Source organism: Frieseomelitta varia, unplaced genomic scaffold (genome assembly GCF_011392965.1).
Source record: "Frieseomelitta varia isolate USP_RPSP 00005682 unplaced genomic scaffold, Fvar_1.2 scaffold_358, whole genome shotgun sequence".
Classification (NCBI taxonomy): Eukaryota; Metazoa; Arthropoda; class Insecta; order Hymenoptera; family Apidae; genus Frieseomelitta; species Frieseomelitta varia.
In genome coordinates this window covers 503,464-520,038 of record NW_025110099.1, presented here as the reverse complement: position 1 = coordinate 520,038, position 16,575 = coordinate 503,464, and the positions used below count along the sequence as shown (strand labels likewise).

General features: G+C 36.7%; 1 protein-coding gene and 1 long non-coding RNA gene across 2 annotated transcripts; one reads left to right on the top strand and one right to left on the bottom strand.

The window, feature by feature from the left end:
- Positions 1-731: 731 nt before the first annotated feature.
- LOC122530869 (forkhead box protein E1-like) lies at positions 732-7,254 on the bottom strand. Its single transcript, XM_043658237.1, has 2 exons — positions 5,275-7,254; positions 732-1,153 (listed from the first exon to the last, which is right to left on the bottom strand). The coding sequence occupies exons 1-2, from the start codon at positions 6,476-6,478 to the stop codon at positions 936-938; spliced, it is 1,422 nt and encodes a 473-aa protein (XP_043514172.1). The 5' UTR covers positions 6,479-7,254; the 3' UTR covers positions 732-935.
- Positions 1,271-2,177, top strand: LOC122530873. Its single transcript, XR_006307121.1, has 2 exons — positions 1,271-1,481; positions 1,558-2,177. It is a non-coding gene; the product is annotated as an uncharacterized LOC122530873 (long non-coding RNA).
- Positions 7,255-16,575: the final 9,321 nt, after the last annotated feature.

Genomic DNA, 16,575 nt, shown 5'->3' with positions numbered 1-16,575 from the left:
TAACCTTCCTGCGAAGGATCTAAAACTACTGGCTCTTCTTTGAGGCCCGAAGAAATAAGAACAGAATCCTTGCTATTCGGTCCTTTTTACTTTTTTTTTTTTTTCAACGAAAAGATAGATCAAAAGAAAACGAAACAAGTTTTTGAGATCGTAAAATTTACTTTCCTTTTTGAGTCTTCTTTTTTTTCTCTCAAGTAAAAAAAAAAATCACAAAGATTATGACGAACTCAAATGAGTTTCATTTTAAATAAGGAATGATCGAAGCTACGGAAACGGAAATCGTAGAATCTTTAATAACAATCTGTCATACGAGCTAACAAGAAGCATAATATTACTACGCGAAATGGTGCTAACAAACAGCCAGAATTCGTGGGCGAGAAATAGTAGGGACTAGGAAAGAGAGTTTGCTACAGTCAACAAATCGTCACCGCAAAACCATCATGTGACATCATTAATATTTAGCTCACTCTGATGTAGTATCGGCAGTTGAAGATTGTCTTGTAGAAGTATTTCAAAATATAATACATCGTGGTTAATTCTTAAAACTTAAGATGAGAGAGCATCAAAATGTAACTTAAGCGACCAAGAAAACTTTTTTCTTTCTCACAATGAAGGATAGTTTAATTAATTCTATATAGAACTATATTTAATTCTCGGCGAACAACTTAAATTAGTAACATTTATTCGTAGTTATAAATATAAATAGGACCTCAAACTACACTATTATCGGAGCAATCGTTTGAAAAACAGATTTCTCCTTTTCTTTACAAATTTGTAGAATTTGTACTCGTATAAATTTCATTGGCAATAGAGTTTCAATCGTAAATATCATTGAATATTCATTCTACCGCACTGTTTCGAAATTTCATCGGCACCAATGTTACATAATTAATAAGAAGTACATTGTATCTTTTTGTTCTAGATCGTCACATATTTCACATGCTATATTTAATCTGATCGTAGTAAGTCGGCGGCGTCGTGGTCGTATGATGAATGTTGGAGGAAACTGTGCCAGGTATGTTGAGCGAGTTTAGAGAGCTTAACGAGCTCAAGGTAAACGACCCGGCTGGATGACTAAAGTAGGGTGGTTTGCGATCGATCAACCCACCTCCGGAACTGTTCGAATTTGAGTTAGAGCACTGCATCTTTATACCTGAAACAGAAGTAAAAGCAAAAAAAAAAAACAGAACTTAATTGCCAAGTTTCAGCTATTAAGAGATATTAAAGAACTTTTATTGTTAATAAAATAGTACTTTTTTATATATTTTCAAATTTTTAAATATTTTCCAATATTTGAAACGTTGCATTTAAATTGCTGTTTTTTGAACGAATGAATTTTACAAGAATTCTAACGAAGACAGGGAGACCACACATGAAGGGACAAGAAGAGATGAAGAAGAAAAAGCGAAAGAGCTCACGATACGAAATCAGTCCTTGTATGATAAATCCGAAGCTCCGGCAACTCTCAAGTAGTTCTTCAAGTGCGTACTTCACTCGTGTCTCGACTCTCATCTTTGTCTTTTCATTTTCCTCTTTTACTTGTTCATTTTTTTACAGATCTTTCTGCATACATTTTACATCTTTACAAAAACTATAGAATTCTACCTTCGTTGAGAAAGTAAAAAAGAAAAAAATAAAGTAAAAAGACGTAGAAAGGACATATCTGAAAATTATATGAACGTATTAATATCTGTAGAAGTAGCTTTAGTCAAAAGAAAAGTAAAATTATCCACCAATAAGGAGAAGTAAAATCGCTGACAGATTGGTTAGACATGGTATGAATAAAAGCGAATGTTCTCGATGGTAATTGGAATTTGGTTTAATTCCAGGTCGAAGGCAAATGTAACGAGAATCTTAAAACAGCGTCGTGTGTGGTCTCAATGGCAGTGCCGTCAGTCAAAATCTCTCCCGACCTCTCCATCTCCGTTGAATCCAAAGTTTTCTGGCTGCTTGAGCGGATCTGTTTCTTGTGCGCGCTTGCGCGCAAATTTATCTATCCTTTTCTTTCCCTTTCGTACATGGGACACGTTCAGCAAATCAAAATACGATGGCAGTAAAAGAAGAGCACAGAAGCGGTTGCCTGAACGAATATCAGCGGTCGTCGTTGCCAACAACGATGCTATAGTCGCGAAGTAAAGAGATCGACTCCAGAAATACATCCCGAGACCAGGGTAGAAGAAAAAGAGAAAGAGGAAAACTGGGGCTTACAGGCGTCTGCAGATTGATCTCGTTTACACTTTACTGACTGAACGAGAAAAGAGAAGGAGGAGTAGGAGGAAGAGCGGTTAGGGGAGGAACTGTGGGTGGTACGTTTATCCCTTGTCGATGGTGTATCGAGGTAGAGAGAAGGAATAGATTGTATGTACTTATAAACGGGAGTGCGCATATGAGAACGATCTGTTGATCTAGATAGCAAATATCGTTGATTACTAGAGTAACTTCATCACAAATATCGGAGTTTTTTAAATCCTGGAATACCTATCCATAATGCTTATATTAGGGTTTTTTAAACTCTATACCTATTCATAATGCTTATAGTTAAATAGTAAATATTATATATGTAGTGGGGAAATGTACACCCACTTCAGTCATAAAATTGAGAAAAAGTTAAAGTTTCCATGTCTGGAAGGTTATTAAAATTGTAAGTGAGAATTGGAATTATAAGATGGCAATCGGATAATCAAAATTATAAGATAAGTAAAATTATAAGATAAGTAAAATTATAAGATAAGTAATAAAAAATGAACATACAAATTAATTAAAATACAAAATGAATGCAATATTCTAGAGAAACTGACTTGTACGAGTTTGATTTGAAAGAGATATTTTATAATTTTTGAAACAAATAGTTAGCAGGATTAAATTTAACTATTTAGCGAAATAAATTTCACAGAAGTTTATTACTTAAGAAAATTGTTAATTCATCATTATAGATAGGTATGTCTCTAATGCGACTGCGGAACCGCAGAGTGAAGTTGGTTCCGTGGAAAGGTTTAATAAACGAACTGGCTAATGTTTGAGGCTGCTACATTCGATGTACTTAGATTAAAGAACATCTTGTTTACACCACTTGTAAATGTTTACACGATAAGCGATTTGAGACCTCACTTAGTATGCGACTAGCGGTTACTGATACAAAAAAAAAAATCGTGTATTTTCGTCCATCATGATCATTTGTTTATCACACGATTAATGTAGTAAGCTTTCACATTCACGAAATCGTTTCATTCATAAACGTGTATAATCAACAACTCTGAAACATTGTGTTTAATATATCGTTCAATCATAGTAAATCTTTGTAACTTGGGATACTATATACTTAACGACCAATATCAAACGTCTGTAGGATATATATGATATTACAAAATTATGCGATACCATAAAATTTCTCATAGTTGCTATTCTAGCGTGCGTTCGCGATGAAACTTCAGAATCAATGGAGGTTGTAAATCTCCGACATTTATCAATATCGCGAATTACGAATTTTATTATTTTTTAAGTCTATTAATTCTATTAATTTTAATTAAATTATGAAATTATTATTTATGAATTGTTTATGAAACAGGATAGAATATATTAGAACACAAACTTCAAACGATGTAACAATGATTGACTCCTGAATGACAAAGATGGTGCATGCACATTTGGAGATTAAAAATTATGCTTGATACTTGAGAATTGATATCTTATAATGATTCTGAGAGTAATCAAGCTTTGTTTTTCCTACGTTTTATACGAATTTTGTTAGCAAATATTAATCAATCAATGAAAAATCCCTAGAAGACTAAACAATATAGGAGACAATGATCGGATTAATCTTGCTGATTAAATGAATAAAAATGAACTTGTAGGTGAGCGACCACACACCGAAACATGTATGTACCTGTAATGACTTAAACGAGTCAGAATTTCTTAGAAAATATAGAAAATCTATAATAGGTAAATGCTGTATGCACAAACGCTGTATACAAACAGACAAATATATAAAATAGAAAATAAGGAATTTCAAAGAATTCTGTTTAAAGAAATTCTAATCCAGTTGACAGTATAAAGAACAGGATGTTAAATTATTCATTGCTTATTAAACTATCATTTTCAAATAAGCGACTTAACAAAGAACAAAGTATATTAACGGACTGAAGTGTTGTGAAACATTTGTACATACATACTTAAAGATTTGAGTTTCTTCGAGCGATTTATCTGAAAAGTGAACGTTTAACGATCCATGATAATTGTCGTATCTATGTTACACCGGTTTGAATTTTTGCGTCAAATTAATTTAAACGGAAGATAAACCGAAGTATCGTGTCGCACTGCGTTACACGTGTTATGCTACGAATTATGAGCTCTCGTATGGGCGTGACAGGAATGTCACCCTGCCTAATAGGTGCTGTCAGCTACGGTGATTTCGTGTCTGTCGGCTCCGCGTAACGAATATTTTCAACGGTGTTATTAAATGTTAAAATTGATTTTTAAATTTACTCGTCCGGAAAGTTCTCTAGTATTACGTTTCATACTTTTCTATAATATATAATTAGTGAAATTTATAGTCAGTATAGCTATGTGTAATGTTCAAAGCAATCACGAATGACGATGAAAATAATTTTCAGATCATTTTTGAGCAAATCATCCCATTGGATTTCAATGTGGATTCCAATTGTGCCTGTGAAAATCATCGAGATTCTTCCTGAACGAGTAGGCTACAGTTTTACGGAGGCCGGCGCCTGTATAGTCATAAACTGTCTGTGATTTTCCACATGGCCCCTCGTCGTGAATTGCCATTGTTATCTTCAACTCGAAAAATCTTGGCCAAAAAAATCAATGTCTACATTTTTAAGAACACATTATTTGAGCCAGAATTGTACTCGATCATCTCTTCTACTATTTTCCTTATTTTAAAAGTACCACCCTTTTCATATATTATAAGAAACTAATTATTCTAGTAATAAGATGAATTGAGAGTTTTCTGAAAAAAGAGTAGTAAACACATAATCAAGTGTATTCTCATAGTCAAATAGTTGAGTTATTATGAAGTTAATAACAATGAATAAAAATAAATTGTAAATATAAAACAAACTTCTTTAAGAGTCATTATAATTATTAAAATTTTAGTGTAATTTATTCAATTTTATCTGATGAACTTTTTTTCCAGAAAGCTCCCCCGATTCCAGTAAAATGTGTCATTTAATTCCGACAAAGAGTAGCTAACAGAAAAATCAAATATATAATCTCTTAATACTTTAATATTTCTTACTATATTTCTATCAAACTGACCATTATCCGTTACAGGTGTTTGACATCCACTTTGTGGAGAACTGACATTTCCTACGGGGCTGGTGTTGCCAGTCTGTTCTGAGATACCCTGCATAGCGACGTTCACATTGCTTCCAGTATTATTGACCCCTGCAAGTCCATAACCGACGTAATAATCTTGTCCAGGTGCTTGAGTAGTCGGCGCGGGATTAGACGCACACTTATAGGACATCATAGCCTCGTTCTCCTTATAAATTGTCTCTGAATGATGCTGTTGATGATCCTTCACGGAGAATCCATCTGTAGCTCTGTAAGCTAATTGATCCTGACTCCTGGCCGCGTATCCAGGCTCGCTCTTAAACGCTACAATTTCTCCATTTCTGTACACAGACGGTTCTCCAGTTTTGTACGTGACTTCAGTCGTCTTGTATGTTACTTCTGCTATGGGCGGTGTCTTGTACGTGGCCTCAGGGTAAGCCCAATCAGCGGAGACCGCTGCACCAGGTGCGTACATCGCGTATTCTTGGTAATTTTGATACTGATTCTGATAGCCATTCGCGTATTCCATGCCACCAGGCGTTAAATTTTCATATCCGGCAGTTTGGACAGTCACTGGACCACTTCCGGAAAAGTATTGAGGATATTGTGGCTTTAGGGCTTGGCACTTGCGACGGAAACCTCGTGGTCGCCGACGAAAACTTCCCTCTTCAAACATGTACTCCGTCGAGGGATCAATTGTCCAATAATGACCCTTGCCTGGTCTTCCCAAACCCTTTGGAAGTTTGATAAAACACTCGTTCAAGCTCAGATTATGGCGTACCGAGTTCTTCCAGCCTTGATAAGCGCCACGGAAAAAGGGGAAGCGTTGCTGAAGAAACGAATAGATCTCTGAAAGCGTTAATCTCTTCCCCGGACTCGACTGAATCGCCATTACTATCAGCGCTATATAAGAATACGGTGGTTTCTCTTGGCGCCGCGCTCCAGGCTTTCTTGGTAACTCTGTACTAGACGGATTGTGTATCAACGGGTCTAAACTCTGATCCTGATTCAGATTGTTCGTCATCGATAAATTGGATCGAGGTATCACTGACGCGGAATTGGAATGGGCTATGGTAGACTGGTCTTGAATATGCAGACTCGAGTCAGTTTCGTTCTTCATCGTGATTCGCGCGTTGTCCACGCTGCTTCCGCGAGCAGTCGACGGAACGATCACTGTCTGATCCATAGTTTGATCGGTCGTGACTGATCGTCACGCGATAGTGAACATTCTAAAATTCAAGCTACAGTTCATTCACTTCACTGCTCATTCAGTAACTCCTTGGGGAAATTAAACAGTAGCAGGTATGTTGTTACTTTAGACACAATAATCTCACAAATTCCAGTTTCAGGTGTATTTCATACCGCGACAGATCTAGTGATCGAAGAGATTATCAAGAAAACTTCAAACGTCCTCAAACAGTAGCCCTTGTGTGTATAGCGTCCTCGTCGCTCACGTCACCTGGTCGATGTCTCACTCACGATCGCAGCTTGAAATCGAATTTCGCTGTATTTATTGTTTATGTTTACTGTGTTAGCCGTCTTCGCGCGCCGTGAACGAATTCGCGTGCGGCGGCCACGCGTTTCTGCACGTAATCACAATCAGGAAGAAGAGGAAAGAGGGCCGTTATTTACGTGTGCCCGATGTAAATTGTTTGCACGGCGCCGAACGGTGGGGTCAATTATTTAGACTTGCCACTTGGCAGACGTTGCGCTGATGCGTCGCTAAGTGTTTTCGGATGACTGGACCTCGGAATCAACTCCGGACCTGGTGGAAGCTTAATACATCGCGATGACGCGAGTCACGCAGCCACGGGCCAGTCTCATCTCCGATAGGCGTGATGAACCGAGGGGATGTGGCTCGACTGTTCATTGGTCCACCAACAATCTACGATACCAAAGCTCACGCTCGTGGCCAATAGCAACTGGTTCCCGTTACGATATCACGCCTGATAGAAATAAGCTTCAATTACTGAGAACAACCGAGCATGCTGTGATTACTTGATGAGAGATTGTAACGAAGAAGATTGCATAATTCCTCCGTCTTTATTATTGGCGATGGTTATTTAATTACCAGAAAAATATGGATGTTCCGAGGAATTAATGTCGTATCATTGATTTCTTCTTCTTTTTTTTTTTATTAAGAAGAATTTTTGAAGATTCCCTTTGTTATCTGAGTACTTCGTATTTTTGTTGTAACATTGTTTCCATTTGATAAGAGTGTCAGTGCATAACGTGAGTTTGCCATAATTGTTATTTACTCTGCAAGTCTAATTATTATTGTGGATATACTCTATTGAATAAAATTTTGACGATTCAAGGAGGGCAGCATCTTTCATCTGTGTGCATACTCCATATAGGTATGATTACTTTGACTAATTAAATATAGAGAAGAAGAGCGTTCTAAAAAATCTTGTTTCTCAGTGTGATGTTTCACGAGACAGATGAAAATTGATTTATCAATCTTTTCACTTTCATACAGAAATCATAATTATTTATTTCCTCAATGATTCCAGAGAATATGATATTCACGAGTTCAATAGGATGACTCATTTTGTTTTCTTGTATCTTATTTGTAATAATTCTCATTTTTACTTAGAAAAATGGAAAAAAATATGGCACATTACGTGTGACTAGTGGAAAAGTCACAATTTTAATCAACGATGGACAATCATACTTCGATTCAGTGCTATAATTTTCTTATTTCAATAATGTCTGTATAAACGATTAATACTTGTGAGGAACGAGTTTCACGATTTCAGGATATGCGTTTGCAGACGGTACGAAAAAGCTCGAGGAAACGATTGGTCCACCTGTTGACCAACGAGATGTTAGAACTACGCTCCGCCCGACTATAGAACCGCCCTCCATTCTCTGTCTGTTCCTTCCGGAATTTCTACATCATCGATTATCCCGAAATTAGGGCCAATTATCTGGAAATTTTGTCAGTGATGTCAGTCTCTGACAAACCTTAAACGTCATCGCAGTCTTCTGTTCGTGGAATACAAAATACCGGGCTTCCATTACAATTTTTCACCTTGAACAATAATTGAAGATCGTTACCAACACGTTCGTGATTTCGAGAATTAATTGTGTTTCTTCTCACCTGAAAATCGTGTAAAATTTTCGTTTTAAATTTTAAAGATCAAACTGAATAGAAAATTCTCTATGTATTTTTTAACTATTTGTATAATCCAAAATTTTTACACTTACGTATGTCGTTAATGAGTTAAAATGTCTTCGTCTTATCAAGTATTGCATTATCATTGCATAAAAAAAGCACTAATTTTTTTTTACTAAGTTTACATTTACAGAGACATACAAGATTTGAAACTTGATGATATATAAGAGAGAGACAAACATGTAATCCGCTATAATTCCTGAAATACGACATATATAATTTCTGAAATATATATTATCTCAGTATGAATATTTTAATAGTTATAAAAATTTAATAGACGTTATTTTTCTATTTACAAGTAAGACGTTATTTTTCTATTTACAAAGTCTTTGAACTCTCATATCATAGTGTTCTTCACCCCACGATTAAGTCACAATGATCCGCCTGTCAATTAAGTCGTTGATCGCAGTCGATTGAATCAAAGTGTTTATGTGTCGGAATACGTGACGAGGTGTCAGATAACTGGGCCTGAAAGAATGGAGATCGACACTTATCAAGAATAATAATTTCACGTACGCTTACGTGCATATACATGCGTATCACAATCCGCTAAAGGCTTGATTCAAAACTTTATGCAGATGTATAAACCTTAAAATCTTAAAATTAATTGCGAAACATTTGCAAACGATCAAACGATTCCGAAACCATCCATGGAATAACAATATTCAATAATAATAATAACAGTAAGTTACATACCTAACGATAAAAATTAAATGAAAATTTCTTTCCCAATTTTTTATATAATTATTTTGTAATTAGGTATGCATAATACTTAGAACTGAAATTACAATTCCAAATGAAATTACGAAGAACGAAGTCTGAATATCTATTCTCTCGCCAATTGTAGAAAAAAAGTATCTACATGATAAAAAAAAAAAAAAAAAATTTTGGCGAAACACGAAAACTTGAAAACTTGAAGCACCGACGGGGGCAATTATTTAATGTCATCCGACGTCTGTCCGACGATATCATACGCCCCAAGCTCTCTCTACCACGAATTCTCAAGGAATTTGTTTGCCTTACAGCGAACGATCCGACGAAAGAGAAGCGTCACGGCCATCTTGTCTCTGCCTACTCGAAATCCTGCGACGTGCGTTCCGTGGTTCCGTTAACTCTGCTAACATTGCTCAGAGTGTGCTTCCCCGCCATTTATTTGTAATGTTAAAAAAAATTTAAAAAAACGTACCCCTGAAACATACTTGAACTTTCAACCATCAACAACAACCTTCCTCTTAAATCTTATCATTTACCAAACGAATCAATTACACTTTTACAGTTGTATAAATTTAGAAATTGTTAGAAAAGTAACGTAAATTTTTCACCTTGATTCACCGAGAATAATGTAGTTTCCAAGACGCTTGTAAAGAAATTGTTGAAAAACATTGAAAAATTTTAACATACTCTTCCAAATGCGTACATATGTAGAACGTTTTAACAGACGATCTCGTGGCTTAAGGGTTGAAAGTGAAGTACTTGCCTTCTCTTGTAGTGGCCATCCTCCGAAGATAGTGGCGTTCAGAAGTGTTTACTATTTTACTGCTTCCAAGATTTCCCCGTGATGTTTTCTGCGACAGCTTCAAGTGACCACTTGAGAAAAACCTAATTGAGCCTTTCGAGATATCTGAGAGAAAAAGGAGAGAGAGAGAGCAGTTAATACACAGAGAGTAGGCACGATCAACAGTTTCTGCCATGTTGCAGAATGAAAAGTCATTGTCTATGAGAAAGGATTTAATAATTATCGTTCACCGTAAGAAAATAAGCATCTTATGTCTGCTTGCTATCTCGTTGTCCTTTTGAAGACCTCGAAACGACCCTTTCTCTTCCTTTCTCACTTCAATAAACAACACTCGGGTCAAAATCGCGACAGTTCCGGATCAGTTTTTTTTTTTTAAAAGATAAAACGCGATATAAGGTGCCGACAACCAAGACCACCCGAAGAAAATCCGTTTCAGTCGCACGTGTTTCCCGTAGGAAAACCGCAGACCGGAACCAGACATTACGGCTGTCTGCCTCACGTGCATGTTACGAACTCTCTCGTCTGTTTACATCCGGCGGCGTAGTCATTTTGTGACTTGCTTCTTCAGCTTCTTAAGCACGAAATTTCAAGTTTGAACAAATTGTACGGCAGAGTAAACGTGCTCTCTTCGTGTAGCTTGCATTTTCTAATGATTCCAAACAGCTTCCAGCAAATCATCCTGAAAACTAGTTACATTTATAACAGATTAAATTCCTATTAGAGAGCTCACAGTACAATTAGTAATTTCGTCGTTTTCTTAGAAAGATATTGAGTACATACTTAAGCTGAGTAACACGTAATTAGACACAAACGTAGACATTTTTGCGAGACAAATTTTGTTTTGTTCCAGCGTTGAAGATTCCACAAGTGGAACAGAATCATTATTATTGGTTATTGATACTGGCTAATTCATTTGTGAACTTCCATTTCGTTAATTCTTCGGCAATTTACGCGATCCGGCTGCTCGACGAGGCCGAAGTTAGAGTCTCACTGCTTGTGGAGAACACGTGAGGCCCTGACGGCCACCCAAGCGGCCATCAGACACGCCGACGATATTCTCTGTTTACACGATACCGTAATTTTATACCGCTGATCATGGGTGCACGTTACGAGACCTACGTTCCTGTCGCATGTTCAACCCTATGCTCGCCAGCAGATCTACCCGCGTACACCTGTACAATCTAACATTAATTCTTTTTGCAGAGTAGAAGCTAGAGGCTGTAACAGAATTTATCGAAATCTTGAATGATTGAATCGCAAGTAGCTTGAAGATACACCTTATTTCCAACTCTTAAACATCCACTTGTTGAGCAAACGTGAGAAATATAATGAACGCTTGAATGAAATGAATGAAGATACTCTGCTTGAAAAGTATACATCAAGCACGCTGAATGGTTGAATACATTAGTTACACCTCGAGGTGAAAATAAACTCGGTTTCTTTCAAGGAAACGGATATCTTTTCTCTAGGGGCGCGTCTCTGCTTTGATTGGGTCTTAAACTGTACCCAAGGCAAACAATTCTGTCTCCTCTCTCTTTTGTTGTGCCTTGTTCCGGCCGCGATGGAACGTGACGTCCGACAAATGGGAAGGGGTAAAATGGAGCAGCACGTGGTTGCCATACCCATACGGCGCCTTGCATTTGTTCAGTTCCCCAATCTCTTCGAATCTCGTCCTTTAATCAGAACGAATAGATTCTTGTTCATTTATTACAGTTCATACCATCATAACATTCTTCAATTCGAATACAGTTACAGTTCATACTACCATAACTTTCTCCAGAACGAATAGATTCTTGTTCATTTATTACCATCATAACACTTTTTTCAATTGGGCTTGCATCAACGGAGTGTCATCTGATAAAACTATTTTATCTTCCAATATACTTTGATCTCTCAATATTCATGGACACAACGAAAGCTCTCCTTTTGTTGTTATTTCTTTAACAAAATCCTTCTAAACGACATTACTTTCATTGTCATATACACGTTAGCCATCGCGTTCAGGTCGTTGAAACTCGATGGCGACACGCTTTTCCCACGAGGATCCTTGAAGCGTCTCGGTAGACAGTAGGTGGACTGTTTTCAGTACTTCAGAAAATCGAATCGTTTTCAAGAGACACGGAGACAGGGTGAGAAATAGGCAGAGGCTACGTCTGGATTGGAGGTCGCGAGCAAATCACCTACGGATCGATCTATCCAGAAGCTCGTAAATTTCCGTCGAGCCTCTGGCTCATCCTTGTTCCCTCGAGCACCGTATAATTCTCTTGGATTTCTGCAGTCCATCCTTGGCGTACAGGGTCTGGATAGTGTTTCTTTTGCGTAAGATCAAGCTCGTCGATGAAACAGGCCGAAGAGGAACGAAGAGAGAAGACCAGCTCTCAAAATAAGACATGTTTATCCGCTGATGCTGCTATTTTGGAAAGCGCGCAAGTCCCTCTCCTGTACGTGTAAGTTTCTATCGGAAGCTCCCCTTGATTTTCTGCGATACTCCACGAAAGCTCGGGTTTCACGGTGTTCGCGTGCGATTAAAACAGCAATTTTCTGAAATTTTCCAAATTCTTTTCATTAAGATCATTCGCGCAATTCGTGTGATCTCTCTTTTTTTTTTTTTTTTTTTTTTTTTTTGTTTTTGTATTGACAATCGATTCGATCGTTTGTTCATAAAGATGTATTGTCTTTTTTTTTTTAATTTCTGATTTTTTTTTTAAATTTCTGATTGCAGTAATATCTTCGTTGATTATTTTTATTATTATCAAAGCTCGTTGGAGGCGAGTAGCAATAGCGTTTGTCTACGAAACCCGCCTTCCCGCTGCGTAGAAATTTTTCACTAACCAGGCCGCACCCCCGTGGAGACTGGTTGTTTATGCAACGTGTGTACCCCACTTAATCCACTGTTTTACTGTTTAGATTTTGACTACCGTAGGGGGTTGTTCTGACATGACCTCTCCGAGATTCCGTCTTGGGTCTTTGGACCCTTTTTTTCCCTCCTGTCTTTACTTTTTCTATAAAAAAAAAGAGGTAAGAGAGAGAGAGAGAGAGAGAGAGAGAGAGAGAGAAACGGATACTTGTGTACTTAATTTAATTCTGTAAACAATGCGACTGTAATACAACCAGCCAACCACCGAGGTTGTAAAACATAACGAAGTTAAAAAGATACAGGTAAACGGAGAATTAAATATTCTTATCAATCACGTTTTGAAATTTTAACATAAGAAGAAACATTTTTTAATACTTGTTAATTGGAAATTTCGCTTTGATGATAGTTGATCGTGTTTTTCTCACTTTCCTCATTTTTTTATTCTCGACAAAAAAAGGAATATAGGTATCATCTAAACGTTGTTAGAATGCTTGATTACGACGTAACATTTAGAGGAGATTTTTCATGATGCAACGTGATTTGTTGTCCGCATCGCCGCAATGTTTAAGCAATTACATATGTTCCCTCTGTAGCAGGACGCTTTAGTTTACGTCGTTTACAGAGTTACTACTGATATTCTCTCATAACTTCGAAATAACATCTTGACGCGATAATGGAAAACGAATAATAGAATATCGCGAAATCTCTACGGAGCATAAATTGCAACGATATGCCCCCGTCATGCTCGTTCGAGCCAGAACGAAGAGCGTTACAGCTGCAGCCATCTTGCCGGACCGACGTTTAACGGCATCGTTAAAAATTAACGAGCGTTTGTTAAAAGACTCGACCTACCGGAATAGAAACTGAACACCGTGAACATACCGCGGCCTGCGTTACGTATCTCGGTGGTACGTAACTGCGCGCGATCTTTCAATTCTTCAATTGAACGAAAATTATCAAGATTTCGGGAATTTCGAACATTGAAATGTATGTGTCGTCTCTCTTTTGCACTTGATTCAATTGCACGTGTAACTTCATTCGCATTGTCACGATACATTCCGCGACCTGTAAAAAAAACCTGTAACTAACTTTCAGACAATAAACGATAAAAATATACTTAACAAATTACGAAACATCATTTTACAAACTTACTCTGAGCTTTCTAATTTCGAAAGGATATTTTAATATCAGAAATAAGTAAAAATATGACAGACTATATAGGCATAGACGTAGAGTAAATGTTACATACGAGTTGGAAAATTGTATGAGTTTATATCATAAATAGCATTCTCTTTTGTAATTTGACCTTAAAATCGATGATTTTTGGTGACCGCAATCCTCGTTGTACTGAACGCCATCTTCTACGAATTTTCTCCGATGAACCGGAAGTTATAAATCTTAACTCTTTCTTCCACCACTCGTCTTTCTCATCGATGGAAATCTTTGAGACAAATTTCCTTAAAGACGCTGCCTGTATAGTAACTAAGACACCGCCAATACTTTCCCTGCCTCCTGTGTGTTTACATCACAGAGTATCGTTACGAGCTTTCGGACGTGAACCATCTGTTTGGACTGTCCAGCGGGAAGATGATACCAAAAAAAGTATCTTTCTTTTCTGCACCATTTTCTCTATCATTCTTGCACGACTCTTCGACGAAATAAGAATAAAAAGAATTAATTTTAGACTTTTCTGGTGATCTCATTAAGTTTTAATATTGTTAAAAAGAATCGTTTTCTTCGCGCGTGTAAATATTTCAATTATAACGATATAAAATGTTTCATAATAATATACACACTTATTTAATAAATTATTATTAACTGGATAATCGGGAAGAAGTTTTGTTCCTGGTAATTTGTATTTAAAGTATTTAAATTCATATAATCTATTATCGATAATATAATTTACAACCTTCGAAGTAAACTACAGTCGATAATGTAGAAAGCAAACAGCAGTAATATTTGAATGTTGGTAAAGTAGCTTTCGTTCTTCCTACTTGTTACTTTCTCACGGAAACCTACTTTATCGACGACGTAATATAAATTTCAATCTTTAGATGTCACTACATACATCTGTTGACAAGAAACTAATCTAATCAATAACACTAACATTTCAATGTAAATCATAAAGATGAAAATAATGTACAAATATTATAATGATTATACTACATCGATTTCGTATAATTTAAAAAATGAAGAATTATTTGTGAGATCTATCAAGGAAACGCGTGATTTCTCACAAAAATTTTCTATTCTTATTTCGCTTGTTCAAAAATTGAACGATTACGTTCGTAAAGTTATATGATACGCAAAGTTGCATTCTTAAATACTTTATCCCAGACTAAATAAAAACATCGTTCGAACCCCCTGTTCCAACCTGTTCACCGACTGATTTCGTATATTTTCTGAATCAATATTGAACCTTTCGCGTGACCTTGGCACAACAGGTAGGTTAGTTAGATTGAAACAGGTCTTGCTCGTCATCGTTTCTTCTTTTTCTTTTCACATTTTTACAAACTGAACGAATTATAGTCATTTGTTCCCGACATCAAATTTACGCCCGTCAATGTCTTTCGTCTTAATGATCGACGAGTTTTCAGTACCTGGCCAACCGTGATGCGCGATGTGATTTACATATCAATAGAAATACACGGTGAATCGACAAAAATATTTTTTCAGTTGCTGAGTTGCAAGTTCGCTTGTTAAGAGAACTCTGCTCGATTCCCCTCCTTTTTTGACGAATTAAATAAATGCGAAAGAAAGTTCTCTTATCATGCCAATATGTTGCAATATTTTGATAATGTCTTGCGCAATCTTTGCTCGAGATTAAAAAATACGAATTGAGAATTTTAATTCATTAAGGTTCAATATTCGTATTGCGTTGATTTAAAAAATTTTTAATCGCAATTCTTACTTTTACACTGTTTACATATTTTTTTTTTACACATCATTTCATGAATCTTGGATCTTAATGGATTAATATAATAATCAAAAATAAAAAAAAAATGTACCTTGCTTTTTAACCAATACGGCTTTCCCAGCCGTCTTTTGTCTGAAAAATCTTGACACAGAGCGATCTTTATCAGTGCATTGCGATCTTCCAGAGAAGCTCGTAAAGTTGTGGAAAGCATTGCCATTGAAAACGAAAGTGGTTCATTTAAAGGCAACTTCGAGGGAAACGTTTCAAGAGCTTCAGAGCCGAGATGCGAGGAACAAGGTGATTCCGTAGGCAAGATTGCCAGGAGGGTGGTGAAAAAATAATCGAAACGTCTTGGAACGCCGTCACAATTAACATAGCTGGCAATAAAATAGAAAACGTATGAATATACATGTCACACCGAGTCTAAATATTCGGCTTCGTTCGGTACCACTTACGAATGTTTCGAGTGTTCTCGCTTTTAAGCTGAACGTTGCCACTTGAGGGGTCAACTTGCACCAGTTTCTGCTTCAAAACATCATTTCCCTTTTATCGAATATCATCGAATAACGACACGTTTATGCAATTTGTGACGAGTGCGACAAATTTATTTGTCCATTTTCGTCACGTTGTCTTCTTTGTAAATATAGTAAATTTGTAATTCTAATGACTCTCTTCAACATTCACGTTGAAACTGTAACGCTACGCGTAGATACGTTCCAATTAGGAAGTGTAAATATCGTCCGTGCCTCTCGTTGTCGAACAAAGGAGGATACCACTTTGGACGTTTGAATTCGTTTTTGGTAAAACGTGTCGTA